The following is a 25,624-nucleotide window of genomic DNA, read 5'->3' as shown; positions in this document are numbered from 1 at the left end:
GCGGTGTCTGCGAGCAGAGGAGCGGCGGCCGTGGCAGCAGCATCCCCAGCCCGGGCGGGACCATTGAGCGCCGGAGCCGGCGGCTGGAGGCAGGAAGAGAGGGTTGTGGCGCTCGACCTGGGCGCGTTCCCGGCGCCTGCCCTCCGCCGCTGGCCCTGTCCTGGGCGCCCGGTGCGTGTCTCGAACAATGCTGCGGAGCGCCGGTGCGAGCCCCGCGCCCGCCCAGCGGCCGTAGAGGAAGTGGCCGGGCTCCCGGCGAGGTGGGCAGGGAGACGTCCCCCGCCACTCGCTCGCTGGAGTTTGCCTGCGTGTCCGGGCTCTCCAGCCCCGACCCCGGGGATCCCCTGGGATCACCGACGGAGCTCAATTCCGAGAGTATGGTGCCAGCGCCTGGGCTAATCTAGTCCTCTCTACTCGCTCCTTTTTCCCTCCTCCTCCTCCCTCTCCTCTCCCTCCTCCCTTCCCTCGGGTCGGCACTGCCTCTGGATTCCCGGCGTGTGAGAGTACAACTCTGCCTCTCCGAGGAGAACTGGTTGTGACCACTGAACAGAACTTGCCCATTGAAAGCAAACCCAGAACAGCTGGATAATGTCCACCCCGAGCCGATTCAAGAAGGACAAAGAGATCATAGCCGAGTATGAAAGTCAAGTCAAAGGTAAGGATGGGAGCGGCTGCCTTGCTCCTTTTGTGTGCCTTCTTGTCATTGTGCTCGTGGAGTTGCGTTTCTAACTTGGTGTCTGCGTGGGAGGAAGGTGGTAAGGGGACAGCTCGAGCCCTGGCTGAGCCACCCAGGCTTCCTACAAGTCACTTTAGTTCCCAGTTGCAATCCCAGTCCCGTCAAACCCACGGGAAGCTGGAAACCGGGTGACCTCCCCCCGCCAGCTGCCAGCCCGCATCTCCAATGGGGAGAGAACTGGCTTTAACTTAACCACCTTCAGCTGGGCAACTTCTGTGGGAAGCAGGCAGCAGAGATGCATCCTGTCCAGCTATTATTATCACCGTCATTATTCTTTTTAAATAGTATGATTGTCACTACGTAATTTTTTTACGGAATCATATTTGTAAAGTCTGTGAACCGCACGCGGTCTCCAGCCTCATTGAGTGCAGGCTATTTCAGGTATTTACACCGTTCACCTATTTACACCGCTCACAATTTATTAGGGCGAGTCCCCCTTTTATTAAATAGCTCCCTGAAAGCCTGGCAGTTAAACGAAGCAGTGACTAGTGGAATCTGACTCCTCCTTTATAATGGGCCAGAATTCATTGCCATCTTTCACATTCATATGGGAATATTGCTTTATCATTTGCTGGAAGCCACTTGCATGTAAAATGAAGGTTTGAATGTTTGAGTAGTAGTTTCAATCGATTTACATTGTCAACTAATGGAGAAAACCTAATTAAGGCTGATTAATTATTTTTACTTTCTATGCCTTGTGATTTAAAAAAATATATTTTCTCTCCAATACAAGTATTTTTTGCTGCTGAAGTGTTTCGTAAACATATGTTAGTTGAATTTTTTCCTCCTCTTTTCTGATGTCTCAGGAGTAGCTTTCCTGATTGAGACAATGGATGGAATGTTGGGATCGCCGCTGTTCTTTGACACATTCAATGCAAAGTTCATAAAGATTGTTATGTACACACCTGTGTTTGTCTCTGCACAGTCTTATGAAAGGGCTACGAGAAAGGCATTACTGTACTTCCCTTGAGCAAGGGAGGAGCAGCCTGAGTGTTCTTTTGTGTGGTCAAGTTGTAAAAATGCCTGGAGTCCTGTGAGAGGACCTGGTGAAGAAATCCTGTATCATCCAGTGTGAATAGAGACCAACTCATTGTGGCCACGGCAGACACAATATGCAAGATAACTTAGGTTATCTTTAGGCTGACCCCTAAAATGGAGTTAAGCTAAACATTGTTCAGTAGACACAGATTTTTGTCTGCTTGGAATTATGATAATTTATACTTACAGGAACTTGTTTCATTGCTATGGAAGTTGTGTTAGAAGTTATTTTCTTAGAGCCAGGTAAACTTTCTAATGAGACTAACCTTTCTTTTTTCGGAGAGTCCAACATAGCCTAAAACCTTTCATTCCAAGGCAGTACTCTTGTTCACAACCACCATTTCTCTGTGCAGTTTTTCCACATGGCTCTTTGTGGCAGGTCTTCAAGGGGTGGCAGTCTGGTTTTTCTGCCGCCTGGAGCTCTAATTGGCAAATGCACTTTCAAATGTTCATTTCTTTATCTTTGCTGTAAGGTCACTTGCCAGTGATCAAATCCTTATTGCAAAATCAGCGAAATGGGATGTGTTGCAATGTGTCTATCAAATTCAAACGGAAGAAAAATCATGAACATGGTGAAAATCACATTTGGAACTAAGTCTCTTCCACAGCCAGTGACCTTCTCCCTATTTCCTTCAACGCTTCTCCCTTCCACACACCCACAAGTCCCTAGGCTGCTTTAGGACTCTTCACTGTACCTGCCTGCCCTGTGTCCAGGCTTTACCTCCTTCTGCAATAACCTACACATCCAGTATCTAACCTAGATCACTACATCCATACACAAAAGTGGGAATAAGGGAATATCTCGGAGTCAGGTCATATAAGCATTAAATGGCACAAATTCACCTGGTACTTCTAGGCAAATCAAGAAGAGAGTGGGAGAAAAATAACAGGCAAATAGTGCATGAGGCCAGCTGTCCAATGCAGGGAGAGTAGGCCCCTTAGTAAGGACAGCATGGGAGACAAGACTGGTTTTTCTCTACCCTCGCAGAGTGCTCTCTGTTATTTAAAGGTATGTGTTTTGGGGCCAGATGCAGTGGTGCATGCCGGTAATCTCAGCATTTTGGGAGGCTGAGGCAGGCAGATCACTTGGGGTCAGGAGTTCAAGACCAGCCTGGCCAACATTTTGGTAGATAAACCACATCTCTACCAAAAAATACAAAAATTAGCTAGGTGTGGTGGCACACACCTGTGGTCCCACTTGAACCTAGGAGGCAGAGGTTACAGTGAGCCGAGATCACATCACTGTACTCCAGCCTGGGTGACAGAGTGAGACTCTGTCTAATAAATAAGTAAATAAACAAACAAAGGTATATGTTTTTGGAACAACCTGCTTTTTAAATTACAGACAGCAACTTTATCTGATGATAAAAAAGAAATTCTGTTCTATTGCTGAAGAAAAACCTAGCTCTATGGAACTCATTAAGACATAAGCCTAGGCCAGGCACGGTGGCTCAAGCCTGTAATCCCAGCACTTTGGGAGGCCAAGGTGGGCGGATCACTTGAGGTTGAGACCAGTCTGGCCAACATGGTGAAACCCTGTCTCTACTAAAAATACAAAAATTAGCTGCATGTGGTGGTGTATGCCTGTAACGTCAGCTACTCTGGAGACTGAGTCAGGAGAATTGCTTGAACCCGGGAGGCAGAAGTTGCAGTGAGCTGAAATTGCACCACTGCACTCCAGACTGGCTGACAGAGCGAGACTCCGTCTCAAGAAAAACACAATGAATAAACATACATATTGGACTCTCTAGGTGACTTAGGTGTGTGGGTGATTTCAAGAGTCATTCTGATTATATGTATGTTTTTTAACGTTCTAACTTAGAACCTAACACTCTAGAATATTTTCCCCTCTTATTCTCTCCCATTTTCCCTAATAACAACTCTATTTATCTCAGAATTTTTGAGATAATGTTTTGACCTAAAGGAATGACTTCAGATATGGAATTTTTTTTATTTTTTATTTTATATATATACACACACACACACACACACACACACACACACACACATAAAATGGAGAATCACTCTGCCGTCCAAGCCAGAGTGCAGTGGCGTGATCTCGGCTCACTGCAACCTCTGCCTCCTGGGTTCAAGTGATTCTCCTGCCTTAGCCTCCAGAGTAGTTGGAATTACATGCATGCACCACCATGCCCAGCAAATTTTTGTATTTTTAGTAGAGATGGGATTTCAACACGTTGGCCAGGCTGGTCCCGAACTCCTGACCTCAGGTGATCTGCCCGCCTCAGCATCCCAAAATACTGAGATTACAGGCATGAGCCACTGCATCTGGCACAGATATGGAATTTGGCCATTGTGGCTGCCTGCACAGGTTTTGGGAACAGACTTCAAGGGGCTATTCTTAACTGTGAAAAGAACTATTCCTGGTGATAATTTATAATTTTGTGTATAAGATCGTAGATGTATCTAGTTGTATGTATAATTTTGGGCAAGTCACTTAGCCTCTCTCTGGGTTTTGGTTTTCTTATCTATAAGATAAGGAGTTGGAATTCTCTTCATCCTAAGTGTCTTTGTTCTTTGTTTTTTTTTTTTTTTTTCTTTTTGAGACACAGTCTCACTCTGTTACCCAAGCTGGAGTGCAGTGGCATTATCATGGCTCACTGCAACCTCTGCCTTCTGGGTTCAAGTGCAAGTTCAAGTGATTCTCGTGCCTCAGCCTCCCAAGTAGCTGGGACTACAGGCACGCACCACCATGCCTGACTAATTTGTGTAATCCTAAGTGTCTTTGACTCTAATTGAAGATGTCATATCAGTTCATTTTAATTGCTTCATAAAATTTTCAAGCTTTTTAAGTTTTCTCTTGGCTGCTCTGTTTTGGGGAGAATCATTTTTGCTTTCACTTTTATTTCATAAGTTCATGGACACTGTATAAATTGAGTTATTGGAGAATTAAAATATAATACAATAAAGAATACAGAAAAAACAGTAATCAAAACCACATGCAGAGAAGTGTAGCACAGAATTGTAAGACAGAGAAGAATCAGGAATGATACAAGTGGTTAAACAACGGATAGGTTTGAATCGGGGACAAAAGGGGACCCCGAGCAACAGTTTTAAAGAATGAAATGAACATTTCATGCCTCTTGGTCAAATTCTCAAAGACTTAGAATTAAGAGAAATAAATCTCTTGTTTGAATAGGCCATTAAAAAGCCAGCCTGTCTGGAAAAGTGTATGAAACCCAAACCAGTTGACTATGCTATTTGTTAACATCTCTGGCAAATAGTGTAGCAGTGGAAGGAATTGAATTGGCTAACAGAAGGTTTTGAGATTATCTGTGGACTTTAGTGATCTATGTAATTCTTGTATTCCGCAGCAAAACTATTGTGGAGCTACACATATGGGAATGAAAAAGACTCAAAAAGACATGTTTTGTGAAGTGAACTTATAGATGAAAGACTGTGTTTGTTTTTAATAATGTATGTTGCTAGTTGCTAAGAATTGACAGTTATTATTTGTAGTATTTTCCTAGAGATAGCACCATATTTATCTACATGCAATATGTACAGGGAGTGCCAAGAAACTCTGTTGTTCTTTGACCACTCTGCAGCCTGACATACAAATAATACATTTTAGTAGCAGATGGAACATGAGTTAATGCCAATTTGATTTGGTATGGCCCTGCATCATGCCATGGTGCAACTGTGTCTGCATCTTATGTTCTTTCTTCTAACATAGAATAGGAAGTGACAGCAATTTAAGTTATGAATTAAAACTTTGTAGCTGGGAGGGACCTGTAACTTTTTTTCTCCAACCCAGTCATTACATGATGCAGGGAGGCTTAACCATAGAGTTACACAATTAACAGTGACATACCTGGGACCAGAACCCAGGTTATCTTCTTTTCAGTAGTGAGAATTCACTTTTAGATTCCTCACAAAGTAGATATCTAAATAGGAGATAGAACAGTTACCTATTTAGACTTTGCATTCATTGAAGGAGTCATTGTGGGATCTAAAAGAGCATAGAAACTGTCATCTGTGAACAGGAGTTAATTACGTTGATTAACTAACCAAGTTGTTTTTTTCACCAGGACCATTTCAAGAGACCACAATACCCAGGCAGCAGCTTCACATGGTGGTGTTTAAGGTCTAGAAAAACAACATGGTTAATATGTACAAATGTGATTTGCTTGATGTTTTGCTGAAGCTAATTGAAGCTACTGCAACAAGGCCTTTACAGTGCCCTGAAAACCCGATTAGTTTCATGAACTTCAGAATATATTAAGGGATAGTTTTAGAGAAAATTTTGAGCAAAGCATGACCTTCTGAAACACATGAGGGCTGGATTATAATACAGGATAGTAAATCTCAGCTCTGACAATCTAGATTGGTTTGTTTACTCCTGTGCTACGTTGACCAGTTTAGGAGTCAGATAACTTCAAGTCTGTTCTAGGTTTTAGAGTCTTTGTAAATTGGCCAGTCAATTTCTTTTTTTTTTTTTTCTTCAAGACAGGGTCTCACTTTGTCACCCAGGCTAGAGTGCAGTGGGTGAACAAGGCTCGCTACAGCCTTGACCTCCTGGGGTCAAGCGATTCTTCTGCCTCAGCGCTCTAAGTAGATGAGACTGTAGGTACACACCACCATACCTGGCTATTTTTTTTTTTTTTTTTTTTGAAAGATAGGGTTTCGCCATGTTGCCCAGACTGGTCTCAAACTCCTGAACTCCTGCGTCAGCGTCCCAAAGTGCTGGGATTATGGTCATGAGCCACCGTGCCCGGCCAAGGAGAGACAGTTTAAAAATTTTTATTCATGCTACCTATTTTTACTTCAATTCAAACAACTAACAAGATAAAGAAAAGGAAATAAATTGTCTAATTAGTCTGTTTATGCTTTAGCAGTTTGAAGGCAGAAATTTGGATTAGAGACTGGGCATGGTAACTCTTGCCTGTAATCAATCCTAGCACTTTGGGAGGCCGAGGTGGGTGGATTGCTTGAGCCCAGGAGTTTGAGACCAGCCTGGGCAACATGGTGAAGCCTTGTCTCTACTAAAAACACAAAAATTAGCTGGGTGTGGTGGCATGCATCTATAATCCCAGCTACTCTAGAGGCTGAGGCACGAGAATCACTTGAACCCAGGAGGCGGAGGTTGCAGTGAGCTGAGATTGTGCCACTGCACTCCAGCCTGGGCGACATAGCGAGACTCCATCTCAAAAAAAAGAAGTTTGGATTAGAGACAGTTATGTAAAGGTATTTTTGTCAGCTCAGAACTACTTTCTAATTTATTGACAGCATTATTTACTCTCCGCTGTTGATGTGTTAGACTGGGAAGAAACAGAACATGGTGTTTAAAACCAGGAATTCTGGGCCAAGCACGGTGGCTCACACCTGTAATCTCAGCACTTTAGGAGGCAGAGATGGAAGGATCACTTGAGACCAGGAGTTTGAGACCAGCCTGGTCAACATGGCGAGACACCATCTCTAATTTTTTAAAAATAAATAAATAATTTTTTTAAAAAAAGCAGAAACTTTGGTGTTAGCAGTCTAGCCTTGTCACTGATTAGTTGAGTGACCTCTGAGAGTCAATTTCTTCATCTGTAAAATAGGGAAAATCGTAGTATTTACCTTGTTGTCTTTTTAAATTTTCTTTCTTTCTTTTTCTTTTTCTTTTTTTGAGACCGAGTCTTGCTCTGTCACCCAGGCTGGAGTGCAGTCGTGTGACTCTCAGATTCAAGTGATCCTCCTACCTCAGCCTCCCAAGCAGCTAGGATTACAGGCATGCTCCACCATGCCCAGCTAATGTTTTTGTATTTTTAGTAGAGACAGAGTTTTACTATGTTGGCCAGGCTGGTCTCGAACTCCTGACATCAAGCGATCCACCCACCTCAGCTTCCCCAAGTGCTGGGATTACAGGCGTGAGCCACTGCACCTGGCCTCCTTGTTGTCTTTGTGAGATTGCAGTGAGGAAAACATTTATCACAGGCTTGGCACATAATAGTCAATAAATGTTAGTAATTGTTATCTGTTTAATGCTGGTTTTCTTTCCATCTACTGTATTTTTTTTTTTTTTTTTTTTTTTTTTTGAGGCAGGGTCTCACTCCGTTGCTCAGGCTGGAGCACAGTGACCCAATCTCGGCTCAGGTGATCCTGCCACCTCAGCCTCCGGTGTAGCTGGGACTATAGGCACCTGCCATCACGCCTGGATGATTTTGTATTTTTTGTAGAGACAGGTTTTGGCCATGTTGCTGGTTTCAAACTCCTAAGCTCAAGTGATCTGCCTGCTTGAACCTTGCAAAGTGCTGAGATTACAGGCATGAGCCACCTTGCCCAGCCTGTTGTTCTATCTGCTGTATCTTGTTGCATTCTGATTTAGATAAGTTTTTTGAAATTCAAATATGTAATCGCTAGTCTTTTTACCAGAATGAATTCCAAAGTGGACTTATCTTGAATTATCCTAAGAGAGTGCCATGTGCTTTTAGAATGGAGTGAGTTTCATGTGGAATTTAAAAGAGAAATAGAATAGACAAAGCATACAGATTCCCAGCTCATTATAAGGTGGATTTTATATTTTGTCATTATTTTTCATCCAAGTGCAAGTAACAGAGGCTAACNAGGTTTGTTTTTTTTCCCCTTCTTTTTTTTTTTTTTTTTTTTTTTTTTTGAGGCAGGGTCTCACTCCGTTGCTCAGGCTGGAGCACAGTGACCCAATCTCGGCTCAGGTGATCCTGCCACCTCAGCCTCCGGTGTAGCTGGGACTATAGGCACCTGCCATCACGCCTGGATGATTTTGTATTTTTTGTAGAGACAGGTTTTGGCCATGTTGCTGGTTTCAAACTCCTAAGCTCAAGTGATCTGCCTGCTTGAACCTTGCAAAGTGCTGAGATTACAGGCATGAGCCACCTTGCCCAGCCTGTTGTTCTATCTGCTGTATCTTGTTGCATTCTGATTTAGATAAGTTTTTTGAAATTCAAATATGTAATCGCTAGTCTTTTACCAGAATGAATTCCAAAGTGGACTTATCTTGAATTATCCTAAGAGAGTGCCATGTGCTTTTAGAATGGAGTGAGTTTCATGTGGAATTTAAAAGAGAAATAGAATAGACAAAGCATACAGATTCCCAGCTCATTATAAGGTGGATTTTATATTTTGTCATTATTTTTCATCCAAGTGCAAGTAACAGAGGCTAACAGCACATTTCCTGGCTCTGGGCTGCCACGTATATAAGAATAACTTGTGTTTTAAATTGTCTCTACCTCTGTTCAGTGATGCTGTATGGAAAATGAGAACTATAGTTCAGTCAGTGGATTTTACTTACCTGGGGGTGAAAAAGATTCTTATGACATCAGATAAAGTCACTGACTTAATCTCATAGTCTTGAGAAAAGTATTTTCTTTTAAAATCAATGTAGGAATGAAAATTTCACTTATGACTGCTAATTTGCTTCTGTTTCACTAGAAAGCACTTTGATATTAGAAATCATTGTCTATCTCCCACACCCTTTAGTGTACAGGGCCTCATTAAACATTTATTACATGAGAAGAGGAATAATTTGGAATCATAATTCCTTTATACTGCAAATAAACATGGTGATCATTCAGAATTATCTAGGATGTCCAAACAAGTATTACCACACATTTTTTTTTTTTTTTTTGAGATGGAGTTTCACTCTTGTTGCCCAGGCTGGAGTGCAATGGTACGATCTCAGCTCACTGCAACCTCCACTTCCTGGGTTCGAGCAATTCTCCTGCCTTAGATTCATGAGTAGCTGGGAATACGGGTGCCCGCCACCACACCTGGCTAATTTTTTGTATTTTTAGGAGAGACGGGATTTCAGCATGTTGGCCAGGCCGGTCTCGAACTCTTGATGTCAGGTGATCCACCCACCTTGGCCTCCCAAAGTACTGGGATTACAGGTGTGAGCCCCTGTGCCCAGCCTATTACCACAAAATTTTAAGTTGAATTCAAAAGGTTTATAATTTCTTTAGAAAGTCATACAGCTGGAAACATTCTAAATGTCCAACAGTGGGGAATGGTTAACTAAATTCCATCGGTAAATTGTTAACTAACTTTATACATGCAATGTTATGCAGTCTTTACCACTGGTTTTTGAAGAACATTTTATGATATGGTTAATTGTTTTATAATAATTGAAGAAAGACTGTAAAATGGAAGGTGAAATAATAATTAAAGATAGTCATAACCAGAGCTAACAGTTTTGAGCACCCACAGTGAGCCAGTCACCATTGCTTTGCGTGGGCACCCTGAGGGATACGCTGAGTTGTGTATGTGCAAAACAAGCTATAATGCAGCGGAGGAGGAATTTCTGCTTAACTTTCCTGTTTAGTATAGTTAGTACTTTCTGTGTCTTTGGGCCACTGTATACCTGGCCTTCGGTAAATTTTCAGGCTAAATGTAGGTATCTGACTTTCAACTCCAGCTTCCTTGAGTAAGGAGTGGGCAAGGTAAATCCAAGCAAAGCTTAGCCTCTGGATCGAACCTCTGGTAATCAGATTTGTCCATAGGACAACCAGATTTCTCATTTGTTTACAACTCATTGATTTACTTTGATTTTTCCTTGCTTTGAACTTAGTCAGCATGTGTGTTTGGGAGAGCAAACTTGCTTGTTTATTTGCTTGCTTGCTTTGTGAAATATACATACAAACAGGTACAGAAAATGATTATTTACAGTGTAAAGAATAATAGCTTTGAACACCTCGTTACTAGCAACCCAGGTTAAGAAATAGAACATTACCAGTGCCTTAGAAACCCCCATGGAATGTCCCTTTCCTAGCAAATCTCCCTTCATTCCCACTGCCACTCAACAATTCTGGATATAGTATTAATCATTCCCTTGTTTTCTGTAAAGCTTTACTATCATTTTGTAGCTTTCTTTATAGTTTTGATTAGGATGCATTCATATATCAAGAATATAGGGCCATTTGAACACTTTCTGAATTTTTAACATGATGAATTGGTATAAATTTTAAAAATTGGAATAGTAGTGTTTTGGCATGTATAACAAATCTTTATCTTTTAAAGATACATGCTGAGTAATAATGGATGAAATTAGGACATCTGGGATTTTCTCGAAAATAATCTTGGGGAGGGAAGAAATAGGTAGGGATACAGATAAAATGCCATGAATTGATAATCAGTGGGTGCATGAGGTTAATTATATTATTCTCTTTATTTTTGCGTATGCTTGAAATTTTCCCTAATAAAAAATTAATAATATGTATTCTTATGACTTCAATTTTATACTTAATATTATTATGTTAAGATTAATCTACATTAATGTATGTGACTATAATTTCACTGCCACACTGTGTGCTTTCTCTGGTGCATAATATTCCAGTGCATAAAAAACACTACAAGCTATTGATTCATTCTATGACATTTGAGTTATTTATAGTTTTTTTTGCTCTCATGAATAATAATAGTGTATAAAATGCTATATGTGTCTCCTGGTGTACAAGAAGAGTTTCTCTAGGTGTACTTGCTGGGTCATGGGGAATGTGCATGTTCAACTTTACCAGGTAATGTCAAGCCTTTCTCTTATTAGCAGGGGAGGAGAGTTCACAGCCTGAAAAACACTTAGCATTGAGCAATGTATTAGTTAAGGTAGAGGCTAAGATACTATAATAAAGAGAACCCCCCAAACAGTAGCTTTAAAACAGAGAGATTTTTTTCTTTCTCGGGTAACAGACTGGATATGTCCAATCCAGGCCACCAGGACATCTTTGCCCCGTTATTAAGATTTCTTCCATCTTGTGGTTCTGCCATCACCTAGATAAATGAACTTGTCTTCTCTTCGAAACCAGGTTTTAAGTATTTCAGTGTTTTGGCTTGCAGGAAGGAAAATCAGCCTTAAGGAGCACGTGTCCAAAGTTTTCAAACCCAGCCCTTAGTAGTACATATACTTTCCACTTATTTAACCAGCATGGCCACATCTTGCTGCAAGGGAAGCTGGGAAATGTAGTCTTTCTGGATGGCCGTGTTTCTAATTATAACTTGATGGTCACAGCATGAAAGAACAGATTTTGGTAGACAAGCAGCAGTCACCATGAAGTTCTTTTTTTTTTTTTTTTTGGAGGGAGAGTCTCACTCTATCAGCTAGGGTGCAGTGGCACCATCTTTGCGGCTCACTGCAACCTCCACCTCCCGGGTTCAGGTGATTCTCGTGCCTCAGCTTCCCAAGTAGCTGGGACTACAGGCATGCACCACCACACCGGGCTAATTTTTGTATGTTTTAGTAGAGATGGGGTTTCACCATGTTGCCCAGGCTGGTCTTGAACTCCTGGGCTCTCAAGTGATCGCCTACCTCGGCCTTCCAAAGTGCTGGGATTACAGGCGTGAGCCACTGTACCTGGCCAGAATGATTTTCTCTTCCTTTTATTTTAATTTTGTAGGTACATAATAGGTCTGTATATCTTACTGATTTTTGAGTTTTGTTTTGTTTTAGTATGTTCATGATGTTAATCTCTTGCCAGTTATATCTGTTGCAAATATCTGCTCCCAGTCTGTAGCTTGTGTTTTCGCTTTTAAAAAGATTCTCTAGTCTGGGCGTGGTGGCTCATGCCTGTAATCCTAGCGTATTGGGAGGCCAAGGCAGGTGGATCACCTGAGGTCAGGAGTTTGAGATCATCCTGGCCAACATGGTGACACACCATCTCTACTAAAAATACAAAAATTAGCTGGGCATGGTGGCGGGTGCTGGTAATCCCAGCTACTTGGGAGGCTGAGGCAGGAGAATCATCTGAACCCAGGAGGCAGAGATGAGCCAAGATCGCACCATTGCCCTCCAGCCTGGGCAACAAGAGCGAAACTCCATCTCTAAATAAATAAATAAATAAATAAATAAATAAATAAATAAAAAAGATCCTCTTAATAAATAGAAGTTCATTTTTAATTTGTTCACATGTATCAATTATTTATATTTGATGTTTAAATAATCCTTCCCCACTCTAAAGTCAGGAAGATATCTGTCTGTGTCATTTTCTAAATGCTTTAAAATTTTGCTTTCAGCATATATTTTTAATTCATCTAAAGTTTATTTTTTATTTTGTGTGAGCTAGGGATTTTTTTAAAGTTCTTTTCATATAAATGACCTTTTTTGGGGTTCCATTTACTAATAGTCTTTTTAAAGAAATGATATGCTAGCTGCTTCTGTTTTGATGAAAGTTTCACATATACAGAACTCTATTTTTGGACACTCTGTCATGTTCCGTTGATTAATTTATTCTTGCACCAATACCATAATCACACTATCTTAACTACTATAGCTTTGTAATAAGTCTTTATGTCTGGTAAGCTAAATCTCCCCTCTTTCTTCTTTTTTCAGAAGTGTCTTCTGATCATGCTCCTTTCTCTTCCAAATAAATTTTAGAATTAGTTTGCCTTCCATTGAAAACACATTGGCATTTTCATTGAAATTGAATGAAATTATAAATCAATTAGGGAAGAATTGGCATCTATATATTAGTTCTTCCTAGCTGTGAATATGAGTATTCCTCCACTTATTTAGTTGTTTTAAAATATCTTTGTGTAAAGTTTTATAGTTTTGATGTTTTTGGTTAGATTTATATCAGGATGCTATTTTTATGACTAATGTTCATGAGATCTCTTTCAAGATTGTTTCCTAGTTTCTATTATGCAGAAATGCAATTTACTTTTTTTTTTTTTTTTTTGAGACGGAGTTTCACTTGCCCAGGTTGGAGTGCACTGGTGCTATCTTGGCTCACTGCAACCTCCGCCTCCCAGGTTCAAGCGATTCTCTTGCCTCAGCCTCCCAGGTAGCTGGGATTACAGGTATGCTCCACCATGCCTGGCTAATTTTGTATTTTTAGTAGAAACAGGATTTCTCCACATTGGCGAGGCTGGTCTCAAAATTCCAACCTCAGATGATCTGCCTGCCTTGGCCTCCCAAAGTGCTGGGATTACAGGTGTGAGCCACCGTGCCTGGTCTGCAATTTACTCTTTTTTTTTCGAGATGAAGTCTTGCTCTGTCACCCAGGCTGGAGTGCAGTGGCATGATCTTGGCTCACTGCAACCTCTGCCTCCCACGTTTAAGCAATTCTCCTGCCTCAGCCTCCAAAGTAGCTGGTATTACAGGAGTGCACCACTATACCTGGCATTTTTTTTCTATTTTTAGTAAAGACAGGGTTTCACCATGTTGACCAGGCTGATCTCAAACTCCTGATATCAAGTGATCCTCCTGCCTTGGCCTCCCAAAGTGCTGGGATTATAGGCATGAGCCACTGTGCCTGGCCGCATTTTACTTTTATGTAGCCACTTTGCTAGCCTGTTATTTCAAAGAATTTGTTCCCTTTTTTGGTAAAAAACACTCATTATTTATAAATAAAGATGATTTTATTTTCTCATTTATAAGCTCTATGGATTTATTTTCTTGCATTTTGTCCTAGGCAATTTCCAGTACAGAATTAGTGAAAGTGCCAACCTTGGCATTCTTGTTTTCCATTGAGAAAGGAATGCTTTCAAGCCTCTCCTCCCTTGAAGAATGATGGTTGTTTTCAGTTTATTGTAGATACTCTTTAATAGCTAAAGTGCACATCTTTTGTATTCTTTGTTTACTTGAAGTTTTAATCATTAATAGGTGGTTGCATGTTATCTTCTTCTTTTTTGAATCTGTTGATACTATGTTTTTTCTTCTTTACTCTGTTAATGTGATGAGTAATATTTATAGATTTCCTAATATTTAACTTTCTTTGCTTTAAGGCTATCTTCATTGTATTTTGTGTGTGGTGTGTATGTATGTGTGTGTGTGTCTGTCTGTCTGTTTGTGTACACCGTTGGATTCCGTTTGCTAATATCTAGTATTTTTGTCTTTAAATTCTTGGGGAAAAAACAGACCTATGGTTTTCCTTTTTAATGATGTCTTTGTCTCATTTCCTATCTGTGTTTTTTTTGGAGGGGGGGATGGGGAGATGGGGCTTCACTTTGTTGCCCAGGCTGATCTTGAACTCCTGGACTCAGAGAATTCCTGGGCTCAAACAGTCCTCTTGCCTCGGCCTTTCAAAGTGCTGGGATTACAGGCATAGAGCCACCACGCCTGGCCACGAATCTAAGTTACACTAGCCTCACAGAGTAAGTGGGAGAGTATTGCTTCTCTATATTGTGGAAGAGTTTGAAACTTTGAAATATTTCTTTCATTGAAAGTTGAATAGAACTGTTTATCTGGGTCTAATTAGTTTCCTTGTGTGAAGAACTTTTTAATTGTTAATCAGTAGTTAATCATTTTCTTTATTAGTTATAGGATTATTTATGCTGTGTATTTCTTCTCATGTCAGTTTTGATAAATTATACTTTTTTTTTTTGAGATGCAGTTTCACTCTTGTTGCCCAGGCTGGAGTGCAATGGCGCAATCTGCTCACTGCAGCCTCCGCCTCCTGGGTTCAAGCGATTCTCCTGCCTCAGTCTCCCAAGTAGCTGGGATTACAGGTGCTCGACACCATGCCCAGCTAATTTTTGTATTTTTAGTAGAGACGGGGTTTTGCCACGTGCTGGGCTGGTCTGGAACTCCCGACCTCAGGTGATCGGCCTGCCTTAGCCTCCTAAAGTGCTGGGATTACAGGCGTGAGCCACTGTGCCTGGCCGATAAATTATATTTTTCTAGAAATGTATTCATTCTGTATGAGATATAAAATGTATTGAAATAATATTGATGATAGTATTCTCTTATTTTAAGAACATAGGCTGATCTGTATTGAATTTAAAATATATTATTTTAAAACATTTATTTTTGCCTTTTGTTACTAAATCTTAAAGTAGTTTGTCTTTTTTTCTTTTCTTTTTTTTGTGAGATGAGGTCTTACCCTGTCATCCAGGCTAGAGTTCAATGGCTCATTGCAACCGCCACCTCCCAGTTCAAGTGATTCCGGTGCCTCAGCTTCCCAGATAGCTGGGATTACAGGTACGCACCACCACGCCTGGCTCCTGGCTAATTTTTGTATAATTAGTAGAGATGGGATTTTGCCATGTTGACCAGACTGGTCTTAAACTCATGGCCTCAAATAATCCACTCACCTCAGCCTCCGAAAGTGCTGGGATTACAGGTGTGAACCTCTGCACCTGGCTAGTTTATCTGTTTCTGTTAGTTTTTCTTCTCTGTTTTGTGAATTTCTGCTCTTATCTTTACTATCATCATTTTTATTTTCATTGAATTTATTGTCCTTTACCTCTTTTCTTAAGTTGAACACATAGCTCATTCTTTTTTTTTTTGATCCTTATTTTATAGTATAAGCATTTAAGGTAATACAGTTATTTTCTATAATATAAATGCTATTACTAATATAAGTATTTAGAATGTAAGCCTCTTTTAAAATGTAACATTTCTAACATAAACACCTTTTCCTCTTTTTAACATCAGCATTAAATGGAATACAATTCCTTTTCTAATATAATCATTCTTTCTAATATAACTATTTCTTCTAATGTAAGCATTATCCCTAAGAAAGGCATCTTTTCTTCCCTAATACATATTCATGATAATTCTCCTTAAAGTACCACCTTTGCTGCATCTCACTAGTTTTGATACGTAAAGAATTATGTTCTAGAAATGTTTTCATTTTCATAATAATTTCTTCTTTGACTCATGAAATGTGTGTGTGTATATATATGGTATTTCCTTTTGTTTTTCTAAGATGAGGTCTGTGTTGCCCAGGCTAGAGTGCAGTGGCGTGATCTTGGTTCACTGCAACTTTCATCTCCTGGGCTCAAGCAATCCTCCCACCTCAGCCTCCTGAGTAGGTTGCTAGGACCACAAGCATGCACCACCACACCTGGCTAATTTTTTGTATTTTTGGTAGAGATGGGGTTTCACCATGTTGCTCAGGCTTGGCTTGAACTCCTGAGCTCAAGCAATTTGCCTGCCTTGGACTCCCAAAGTGCTGGGGTTACAGATGTCAGCCTCCGTGCCCAGCCTGTTATTTACATTTTTTAAACAGATACATAAGACTATTTTATTTTTTCCTCTTAATAGAATTGCATTATGAACTGAGAGTAATAGCGTTTGAAATTAGTTGGAGGTTGTTTCCTCTTTTTCTGTTTTTTGCAGGAGTTCATGTTATATGGGAATTATCTGACTCTTAAATGTTTAGTAGAACTCATCTGCCAAGTAATCTGGGTCTCACATTTTCATCAAGGAGAAAAAAATCTCATTGTGTTCAAATTTTCCGATTAACTGACACGAAATTGCTTACAGCATCCTTTTATCGTCTTTTCTCTGCATTATTTTCAGTTAGACCTCTTTTCTATTAATAACAAATGTCTGTGTATATCTTCTCTCTTTTTTCATTGATTGACTTTGCCAGAAGTATGTTTATTAGTCTTTTCAAAGAACTAGGTTTTTGCTTTACTGATTTACCGTATTGTATTTTCTGTTTCCTTAGTTTATCCTCTCTGTTATACTCTTCCTTTTTCTTTATTTCTCTCTCTCTCTCTTTTTTTTTCTTTTTAAAGAGAAAGGGTCTTGCTTTGTTGCCCAGGCTGGAGTGCAATGCTTTTCACAGGTGTGGTCATTGTGCACTATAGCCTGGAACTCCTGGGCTCAACTAATGCTCTCACTTCAGCCTCCTGAGTAACTGGGAGTGCAGGTGCAGACTGCCAAGCCTGGCCCTTTTACTTTTTTCATGGGTCTTTATTTGCTGAACCTTTTTAAAGTTTGTATTTATTTTCTCAGTTATTATTTTTAAAGTTTTTTATTTATTTTCTCAGTTATTATTTTCTTTTCCAATATAAAATAAAAGGTTATAAAATTTCCTCTAAGTACTGCTTTANTTTTTTTTTTTCTTTTTTTTTGAGACAAAGTGTTGCTCTGTTGCCCAGGCTGGAGTGCAGTGATGCATTCTCAGCTCAATGCAACCTCTGCCTCCCAGGTTCAAGTGATTCTCGTACCTCTACCTCTGGAGTAGCTAGGATTATAGGCACCCACCACCATACCCACCAATTTTAGTATTTTCAGTAGAGATAAAGTTTCACCATGTTAGCCAGGCTGGTGTTGAACTCCTGACCTCAAGTGATCCACCTGCCTCTGCCTCCCAAAGTGCTAGGATTACAGGCATGAACCACTGCACCCAGCCAGGCATAAATTTTTATATGTAGTGTTTTTATCTTTCAGCTCTGTGTGTTTTCTAATTTCCATGATTAATGATCTGTTTAAAAATATGTCTTAGGCCAGGAGTGGTGGCTTATTCCTGTAATCCCAGCACTTTGGGAGACTGAGAGGGGTGAATTGCTTGAGTCCAGGAATTTGAAACCAGCCTGGGCAACATAGTGAGACACTGTCTCTATAAAAAATTAAAAAATTGGCTAGGCGCAGTGGCTCACGCCTGTAATCCCAGCACTTTGGGAGGATGAGGTGGATGGATCACCTGAGGTCAGGAGTTCGAGACTGGCCAACATGGTAAACCCCGCCTCTACTAATAATACAAAAATTAGCCAGGTGTGGTGGCAGATACCTGTGATCCCAGTTACTCAAGAGGCTGAGGCAGGAGAACTGCTTGAACCCAGGAGGAGGAGGTTGCAGTGAACCGAGATCGTGCCACTGCACTCCAGCCTGGGTGATGAGTGAAACTCCATCTCAAAAAAAAAAAATTAAAAAATTAGATGGCCATGATGGTAGGTGCCTGTAGTCCCAGTTACTCAGGAGGGTGGTAAGGTGGGAGGATTGCTTGAGCCCAGGCAGTTGAAGCTGCAGTGAGCCGTGATTGCGCCAATGCACTCCAGCCTGGGAAGCAGAGTGAGACCTTTTCTCTACACACACAAAAAAAGTTTTAAAATTTCCAAATATATACAGTAATTTAAATTATCTTTTTGTTTCTCATTTCTAAATTAATTGCATTATCATCATAGAACATGGTCAAATTTTTTTTTTAATTTTATTCCAGGTTTGATATTAACACAGTTATGGTCTAATTTTGCAGATATTTTGAAGTCTAATTTTTCTTGACCATGCTGTTTTAGATTATAAACCTCCATCTCCCTGGCCCATCCTATCCACCTTCCTGCGTTACGTCTCTCCAGAGCACTTACTATCATTGGATCTATTTTATACTGATTTTATCTTGCTATGGGACCCTTAAAGTTCTTTACTTATGTGAAAGCTCAGTGATGTGGTTAAAAGTACATTTTAAAAATCCAGCATTATTTTATTTTTATTTTTTTTTGAGACGGAATCATCCAGGCTTGAATGCAGTGGCACGATCTTGGCTCACTGCAACCTCTGCAACTTCCGCCTCCCAGGTTCTAGCGATTCTCCTGCTTCAGCCTCAGAGTAGCTGGGATTACAGGTGAGTGCCACCATGCCCGGCTAATTTTTGTGTTTTTAGTAGAGACGGGGTTTCACCATATTGGCCAGGCTGGTCTCGAACTCCTGACGTCAGGTGATCCATCCGCCTCAGCCTCCCAAAGTGCTCAGATTATAGGCATGAGCCACCACGCTGGGCCAAAATCCAGCATTTTAATTTCAATGAGAAGGGTCATATGGGTTGTATCTATATTTACTATACTACAGGAAGTCAAAATCTAATATCCAGTTGTATTTTTTTTAGCTCATGAATAATTAGAACTATTTAAATTTATCCAGTATTCATTTTAGTATAGTTCAAGTTACTGTGGAAAGAATAAGTCTGGGCCGGGCGCGGTAGCTCAAGCCTGTAATCCCAGCACTTTGGGAGGCCGAGACGGGCGGATCACAAGGTCAGGAGATCGAGACCATCCTGGCTAACCCGGTGAAACCCCGTCTCTACTAAAAAATATAAAAAACTAGCCGGGCGAGGTGGCAGGCGCTTGTAGTCCCAGCTACTTGGGAGGCTGAGGCAGGAGAATGGCGTAAACCCAGGAGGCGGAGCTTGCAGTGAGCTGAGATCCGGCCACTGCACTCCAGCCTGGGCGACAGAGCGAGACTCCGTCTCAAAAAAAAAAAAAAAAAAAGAATAAGTCTGTGTTTTTTTTTCATAAAGAGAATTCCATGGCTCAGGTCCTTGCTATCTCGAAAGACGTTTATAGTCCAAGAGCTGCACACTGAGGAGGATACACGTACAGGAGAGCAAAAAAATGTTGCACGAATGCTTTAGAGTTCCTCATATATAGGTTTGTGTCTGCATATGGAAGAATCCAGGATATATGGAAATGTGGGGGAAATGTGTGGAGAGGATCAGTGAAAGGCTCTGATATAGGCAGAACATGAACACATACGCATTTTTCTAAACAATCTGAGATGGTGTTGGGAAATCTCTGGGGTCTTGGTATTGCCGTTAGACAGTGCGGTCTTTCATTGCAGTGTGCAGATGGCAACATTCCTTGTAGAGCTGCTTCTACCAGTCTATCCCTTGTATTTCTTTCCTACTCCAAGGATGGATGTAGAGACCTATGACACTAGGCTCTGTGGGGGAGGGGCCACCCTGCAGGCTTTTTGGTGTCACAGCCAACTTGGCACAAGAAGAGCATTTACAAAGGTTCCAGCAGTTCTTAAAGCATTCGATGTCACAGTTCCTGGGCTGTCATTTCTGACTCCCTGCTCAATTGGTCTGTGGAAGACATATGGACTCTTGCCCTTCACTTGTATTATTCTGAAGGTGCGGCTTATGCAAACAGCTCCCTCTCACAGACCTCTAACAATTAAGATAGAACAATGGTGTCTGCTTATCTTAAGTCAGACCTTTTTCACTTCTGAAGATATCCAAATTTTAGTCTGGCCGCGAAATTAGCATGTTTTCACCAGTGGAATTCAGCTTTGGAACAGTATTTACCAAGGAGAAGGAGTAGGAAGACATCGGTTTGCTCATCGTTTTACATGTGTAATGGCACTGTGTGTTGTCTTTTGATGTCTTCTCAATGCCGTTCACAAAGTTTTCTTTGAAAGTGATGGCTTTATCCTTCTGCTCATATTGATTACCACAGTTCAAATACCATTCAGTCAAATTATAATCCTCAAGCACCAGGGGAAATTCCAGAACTCAGTGAACAAGAGGTTTGATCATTGCTGCAGGACTGAGGTCTGCCCATTCCCTGTTGGTAGAGAAGAGGTAGGGAAAAAGAGCACCTTTTTAGAAACTTGCACTAGAAAAGGCAAGAACTGTTTTCTTTGGCTGACCCCAGGGCTTGATTAATTTGCTCACCATTTCTTTGGCTGTGACGAGTTTTCACTTTTATTTACATCATGACAGTGGAAACATTGCTTGATAATGGTGCAGCACAGAAAGCTGGTAGGTTTTGAGAATTTAGAAGAGAAAATGTGTTAGTTTTTGTATTCCTTAGAAAAGAGTTTTCTGAGTACAGTATTACAAAAAAGAAATGAATGCCTTTTCAAATGGTTGCTCTTTTTTTTTTTTTTTTTTTTTTTTTGGGATAGTTTCTTACCTTATTGCCCCAGGCTGGAGTACAGTGGCATGATCTAGGTTCACTGCAACCTCCGCTTCCCGGGTTCAAGGAATTCTCATGCCTCAGCCTCCCGAGTAGCTGGGATGACAGGCATGTGCTGCCATGCCTGCCTAATTTTATGTCTTTAGTAGAGACGGGATTTCACCGTGTTGGCCAAGCTGATCTCGAACTCCTGGCCTTAAGTGATCTGCCTGCCTTGGCCTCCCAAAGTGCTGGGATTATAGGCGTGAGCCACCGCGCCGGACCACAGTTGCTCCATTTTTTATTGAACTTCTGTTGCACTTGTATTGACAGTGTTTACGGGAACTCTCAAATGTGTCACCAAAAATCTATATTTGAAAGATTTCCAGACTGTATTATTCTAGAGCTAAGAGTTTTAATTATACACATCTATCTGTATTGTTAAAAGAAAAAGTTTAAACAAATTAAATTTAACAGAGTTTAATTGAGCAAAGAACAATTTGTGATTTGGGCTGCCTCCCAAGCCAGAGTAATAAGCTCAGAGAGACTCCAGTGCAGCCGTATGGTGGAAGAAGGTTTATGGACAGAAAAGGGAAAGTGATGTATAGAAAACGGAAATGAGGTACAGAAACAGGTGGATTGGTTACAGCTTGGCATTTGCCTTATTTGAATACAGTTTGAACCCCTGGCCACCTTTAATTGGCCAAAATTTGGTGATTGGCACAAGAGTAGGTTATAGTCTGTTTATATTTCCAGTAAGGTTTCAGTTTTCTATGTCCAGAGAAACCTTTACGCTAAACTTAAAATATATGAGAAGGCAGCTTTAGGTTAAACGTAATGTAACAGTATTCTCCAAATACCTAATCTATGAATAAGTATCTTCTTTGAAGACGGGAACTGTACTTCAGGTTCTTTTCTGTTTAGCATCTAATTCCAAGATTTCTTCCAGCAATCTTGGAATTACGTTGTAAAATAATGTACAGAAAGCCTTGTGCACTGTGAAACAAAAATTTTATTATAATTGTGGTTATCCATCTTTTGGGTATTTCACAGTCTCATAATACCACGCCCCATTTTCAGATACCATATGACACTCTGAAATAAGCACACTCATGTAGATTTGTATACGTCTCATATAACCTAGTAGTTTGTAGCATGGCCTCAGGAGTCAAACTGCTAGGGTCTACATCACCCAGCTCAGCTACTTTCTGGCAGTTTAACTATGGACAAATTAGTTAATCTCACTTTGCCTTACTTTCCTTGCCATTAAAATAGTGGTAATGACAGTACCCATTTCAGAGCATTGCTGAGACAAGTAAAGTGTTGAACTGTCTGTCACGTGGAATGCTCAAAATATGTGAATGTATTACCACTTTTATAAACTCTGGCCTTGAAAGCAATAATAATAAATGTTAGGTTGCAAAAGACTTAGTAGCTAAGGGGAGCCTAAGGAGTAAATGGGGACTAAACATAACATGGTGTCTAGATAGGATCCTGCAACAGGAAAAGAACATTAGGTAAAAACAAAGGAAATCCAAATGAATGATCAACTTTAGTGAATTAGAAAAAATTGTTAGCCTGGGAAAATAAAACATTTTCTGTTTTAAAAAAAATTCCACTCGGCCGGGCGCGGTGGCTCAAGCCTGTAATCCCAGCACTTTGGGAGGCCGAGACAGGTGGATCACGAGGTCGTAGATCGAGATCATCCTGGCTAACATGGTGAAACCCCGTCTCTACTGAAAAATACAAAACACTANCACTCATATAAATTTATGGTTATATAAAAAAATCAACTTGTTGGCTAAAATAGAGATTGATAAGGCAGAAAATGAAAGTTCTCACCTTTCCAAAGATAACTACTCTTAATGGTTCAGAGTATTACATACAGAGTATTACATGCAAAATTAATTGTGCTTTTGCACCATGAATTTTAAATCATTATTACTAGGCTCAAACACATTTTTATTAATCAAAATAGGAACCATTATAATCAACACATTTTTGCCAATGAGAAATAAGTTTGTTTATTCCTGTAGAGTGAAAATCTATGGGCCGGGCACGGTGACTCACTCCTGTAATCCCAGCACTTTGGGAGGCTGAGGCGGGCGGATCACAGGGAGGATCACATGAGGTCAGGAGTTCAAGACCACCCTGGCCAACATGGCGAAACCCTGTCTCTACTAAAAATACAAAAATTAGCTGGGCATGGTGGTGGGTGCCTGTAATCATAGCTACTTGGGAGGCTAAGGCAGGAGAATTGCTTGAACCCAGGAGGCGGAGGTTGCAGTGAGCCAAGATCCTGCCACTGTACTCCAGCCTGGGCGATAGAACGAGAGATTCAGTCCCCCGACCCCCACCAAAAAAAATGTGTGCTTCATGGTTCACCAAATTCTTGAAAAGCATTTTCTGCATCCTGCTGGTTGTGGAAGTGTTTTCCCTGCAAAAAGTCATTGAGATGTTTGAAGAAGTGGCAGTCAGTTGGCGAGAGGTCAGGTGAATATGGTGGATGAGGCAAAACTTTGTAACCCAATTCCTTCAACTTTTGAAGCGTTGGTCGTGCGAAGTTCCTTTGGCCATTGTCATGGAGAAGAACTGGGCCTTTCCTATTGACCAATGCTGGCTGCAGGTGTTGCAGTTTTCCGTGCATCTCATACATTTGCTTAGCATACGTCTCAGATGTAATGGTGTTCCTGGGATTCGGAAAGCTATAGTGGATCAGACCGGCAGCAGACCAGCAAACAATGACCATGACCTTTTTTTTGGTGCAAGTTTGGTTTTAGGAATTGCTTTGGAGCTTCTCCCAGTCCAGCTACTCAGCTCATCGTTGTTGGTTGTGGCATAAAATCCACTTTTTATACCACATGTCACAATCTGATCGAGAAATGGTTCGTTATTGTTTCACACAATGAGAGAAAACAACACTTCAAAATGATGAGGTTTTTTTTTTTTTTTTTGCTCAGCTCATGAGGCACCCACTTATCAAGCTTTTTCACCTTTCCAGTGTGCTTCAAATGCTGAATGACTGTAGAATGGTCGATGTTGTTCTTTGGCAACTTTTTGTGTAGTTGTAAGAGGATCGGCTTTGATGGTTGCTCTCAACTGGTCATTGTCAGCTTCTGTTGGCCGGTCACTAAACCTCCTCATCTTCAAGCCTCTCATCTCCTTTGCAAAACTTCTTGAACTACCACTGCACTGTATGTTCATAAGCAATTCCTGGGCCAAATGTGTTGTTGATATTGTGAGTTGTCTCCACTGCTTTATGACCCATTTTTAACTTGAATATCACTTGAATCTGCTTTTTGTCTAACATCATTTCCATTGTCTAAAACAAATATAAAATAAACAGCAAGTAATAAGTCATTAGCAAGAAACCATAAAGTGAGAAATATGCATTAAAATGATGTATAACATAACCACAATTATGTAAGAATGTATTCTAATATCAGACAGCAAATTTCAGCAATGCAAAATCCATGAGTACATTTGCACCAGCTGAATACATCCTTCCAATGGCATCATTTGTATTTATTTATATTTATAGTAGTTAATCTATTTATTTACTTATTGAACAAATGGGATAATTTGCAGAGTAGTTAATATAGCCTTTTTTTTTTTTTTTCCTCAGCAGTGTATCATCTATCTATACCAGTGCTACTCAGTCATAGTTCATAGACCAGTGCTGGTCAGCAACGTGTTTGTTACCAGTCTATGAGGAGGTGAGGGAGGAGATAAGGTAAATCATGACATTTCTTTCTTTCTTTCTTTCTTTCTTTTTTTTTTTTTTGAGATAGGCTCTCACTCTGTCATCCAGGCTAGAGTGCAGTGGCACGCTCATGGCTCACTGCAGCCTCAATCTCCTGGACTCAACTGATCCTCCCACCTCAGCCTCCTGAGTAGCTGGTACTACAGATGTTCATCACTATGCCCAGCTAATTTTTGTATTTCACCACGTGGTCTGGAACTCCTGGACTTAAGCGATCCTCTTAACCTTGGCCTTACAAAGTTCTGGGATTACAAGCGTGAGCCACCACGCCTAGCCTCGACACTGCTTTCTTTATTCAGAAAAATCTTGCTACTAAACTAAACAGTGTTTAGTGATGTGATGCTTTAGATTCTAGCCTAAGCTCCGTATCTCATTGTGGATCTGAAATGAACAGTTTGCTGACCTTCATCTGAGTAGTGCTAGTCTGCACCATGCCATATAAACATATAAAGAGTTGCCTTATCCCTTTAAGAGTTATTGATATTGGGCCGGGCGCGGTGGTTCACGCCTGTAATCCTAGCGCTTTGGGAGGCCGAGACAGGCGGATCATGAGATCAGGAGATGAAGACCATCCTGGCTAACACGGTGAAACCCCGTCTCTACTAAAAATACAAAAATTAGCCGGGCGTGGTGGCGGGTGCCTGTAGTCCCAGTTACTCGGGAGACTGAGGCAGGAGAATGGCGCGAACCCGGGAGGCGGAGCTTGCAGTGAGCGGAGATCGCGCCACCGCACTCCAGCCTGGGCGACAGAGCGAGACTCCGTCTCAAAAAAA

The 25,624-nt window shown here is 40.8% G+C and overlaps 1 protein-coding gene across 1 annotated transcript in view; it reads left to right on the top strand.

Annotated features, from left to right (window-relative positions):
* The first annotated feature begins 379 nt into the window (after positions 1–379).
* Positions 380–25,624, top strand: part of SRGAP1 (SLIT-ROBO Rho GTPase activating protein 1) — a 317,403-nt gene continuing 292,158 nt past the window's right edge. Inside the window, exon 1 of the mRNA XM_017872537.1 lies at positions 380–655. Within this exon, the coding sequence (XP_017728026.1) occupies positions 589–655 (67 nt within the window). The 5' untranslated portion in view covers positions 380–588. The remainder of the gene's footprint in view (positions 656–25,624) is intronic.

Source organism: Rhinopithecus bieti, unplaced genomic scaffold (genome assembly GCF_001698545.2).
Source record: "Rhinopithecus bieti isolate Rb0 unplaced genomic scaffold, ASM169854v2 scaffold_1103, whole genome shotgun sequence".
NCBI classification, from domain to species: Eukaryota; Metazoa; Chordata; class Mammalia; order Primates; family Cercopithecidae; genus Rhinopithecus; species Rhinopithecus bieti.
The sequence above is the reverse complement of the archived record's forward strand: the minus strand, read 5'-3'. Positions and strand labels throughout refer to the sequence as shown.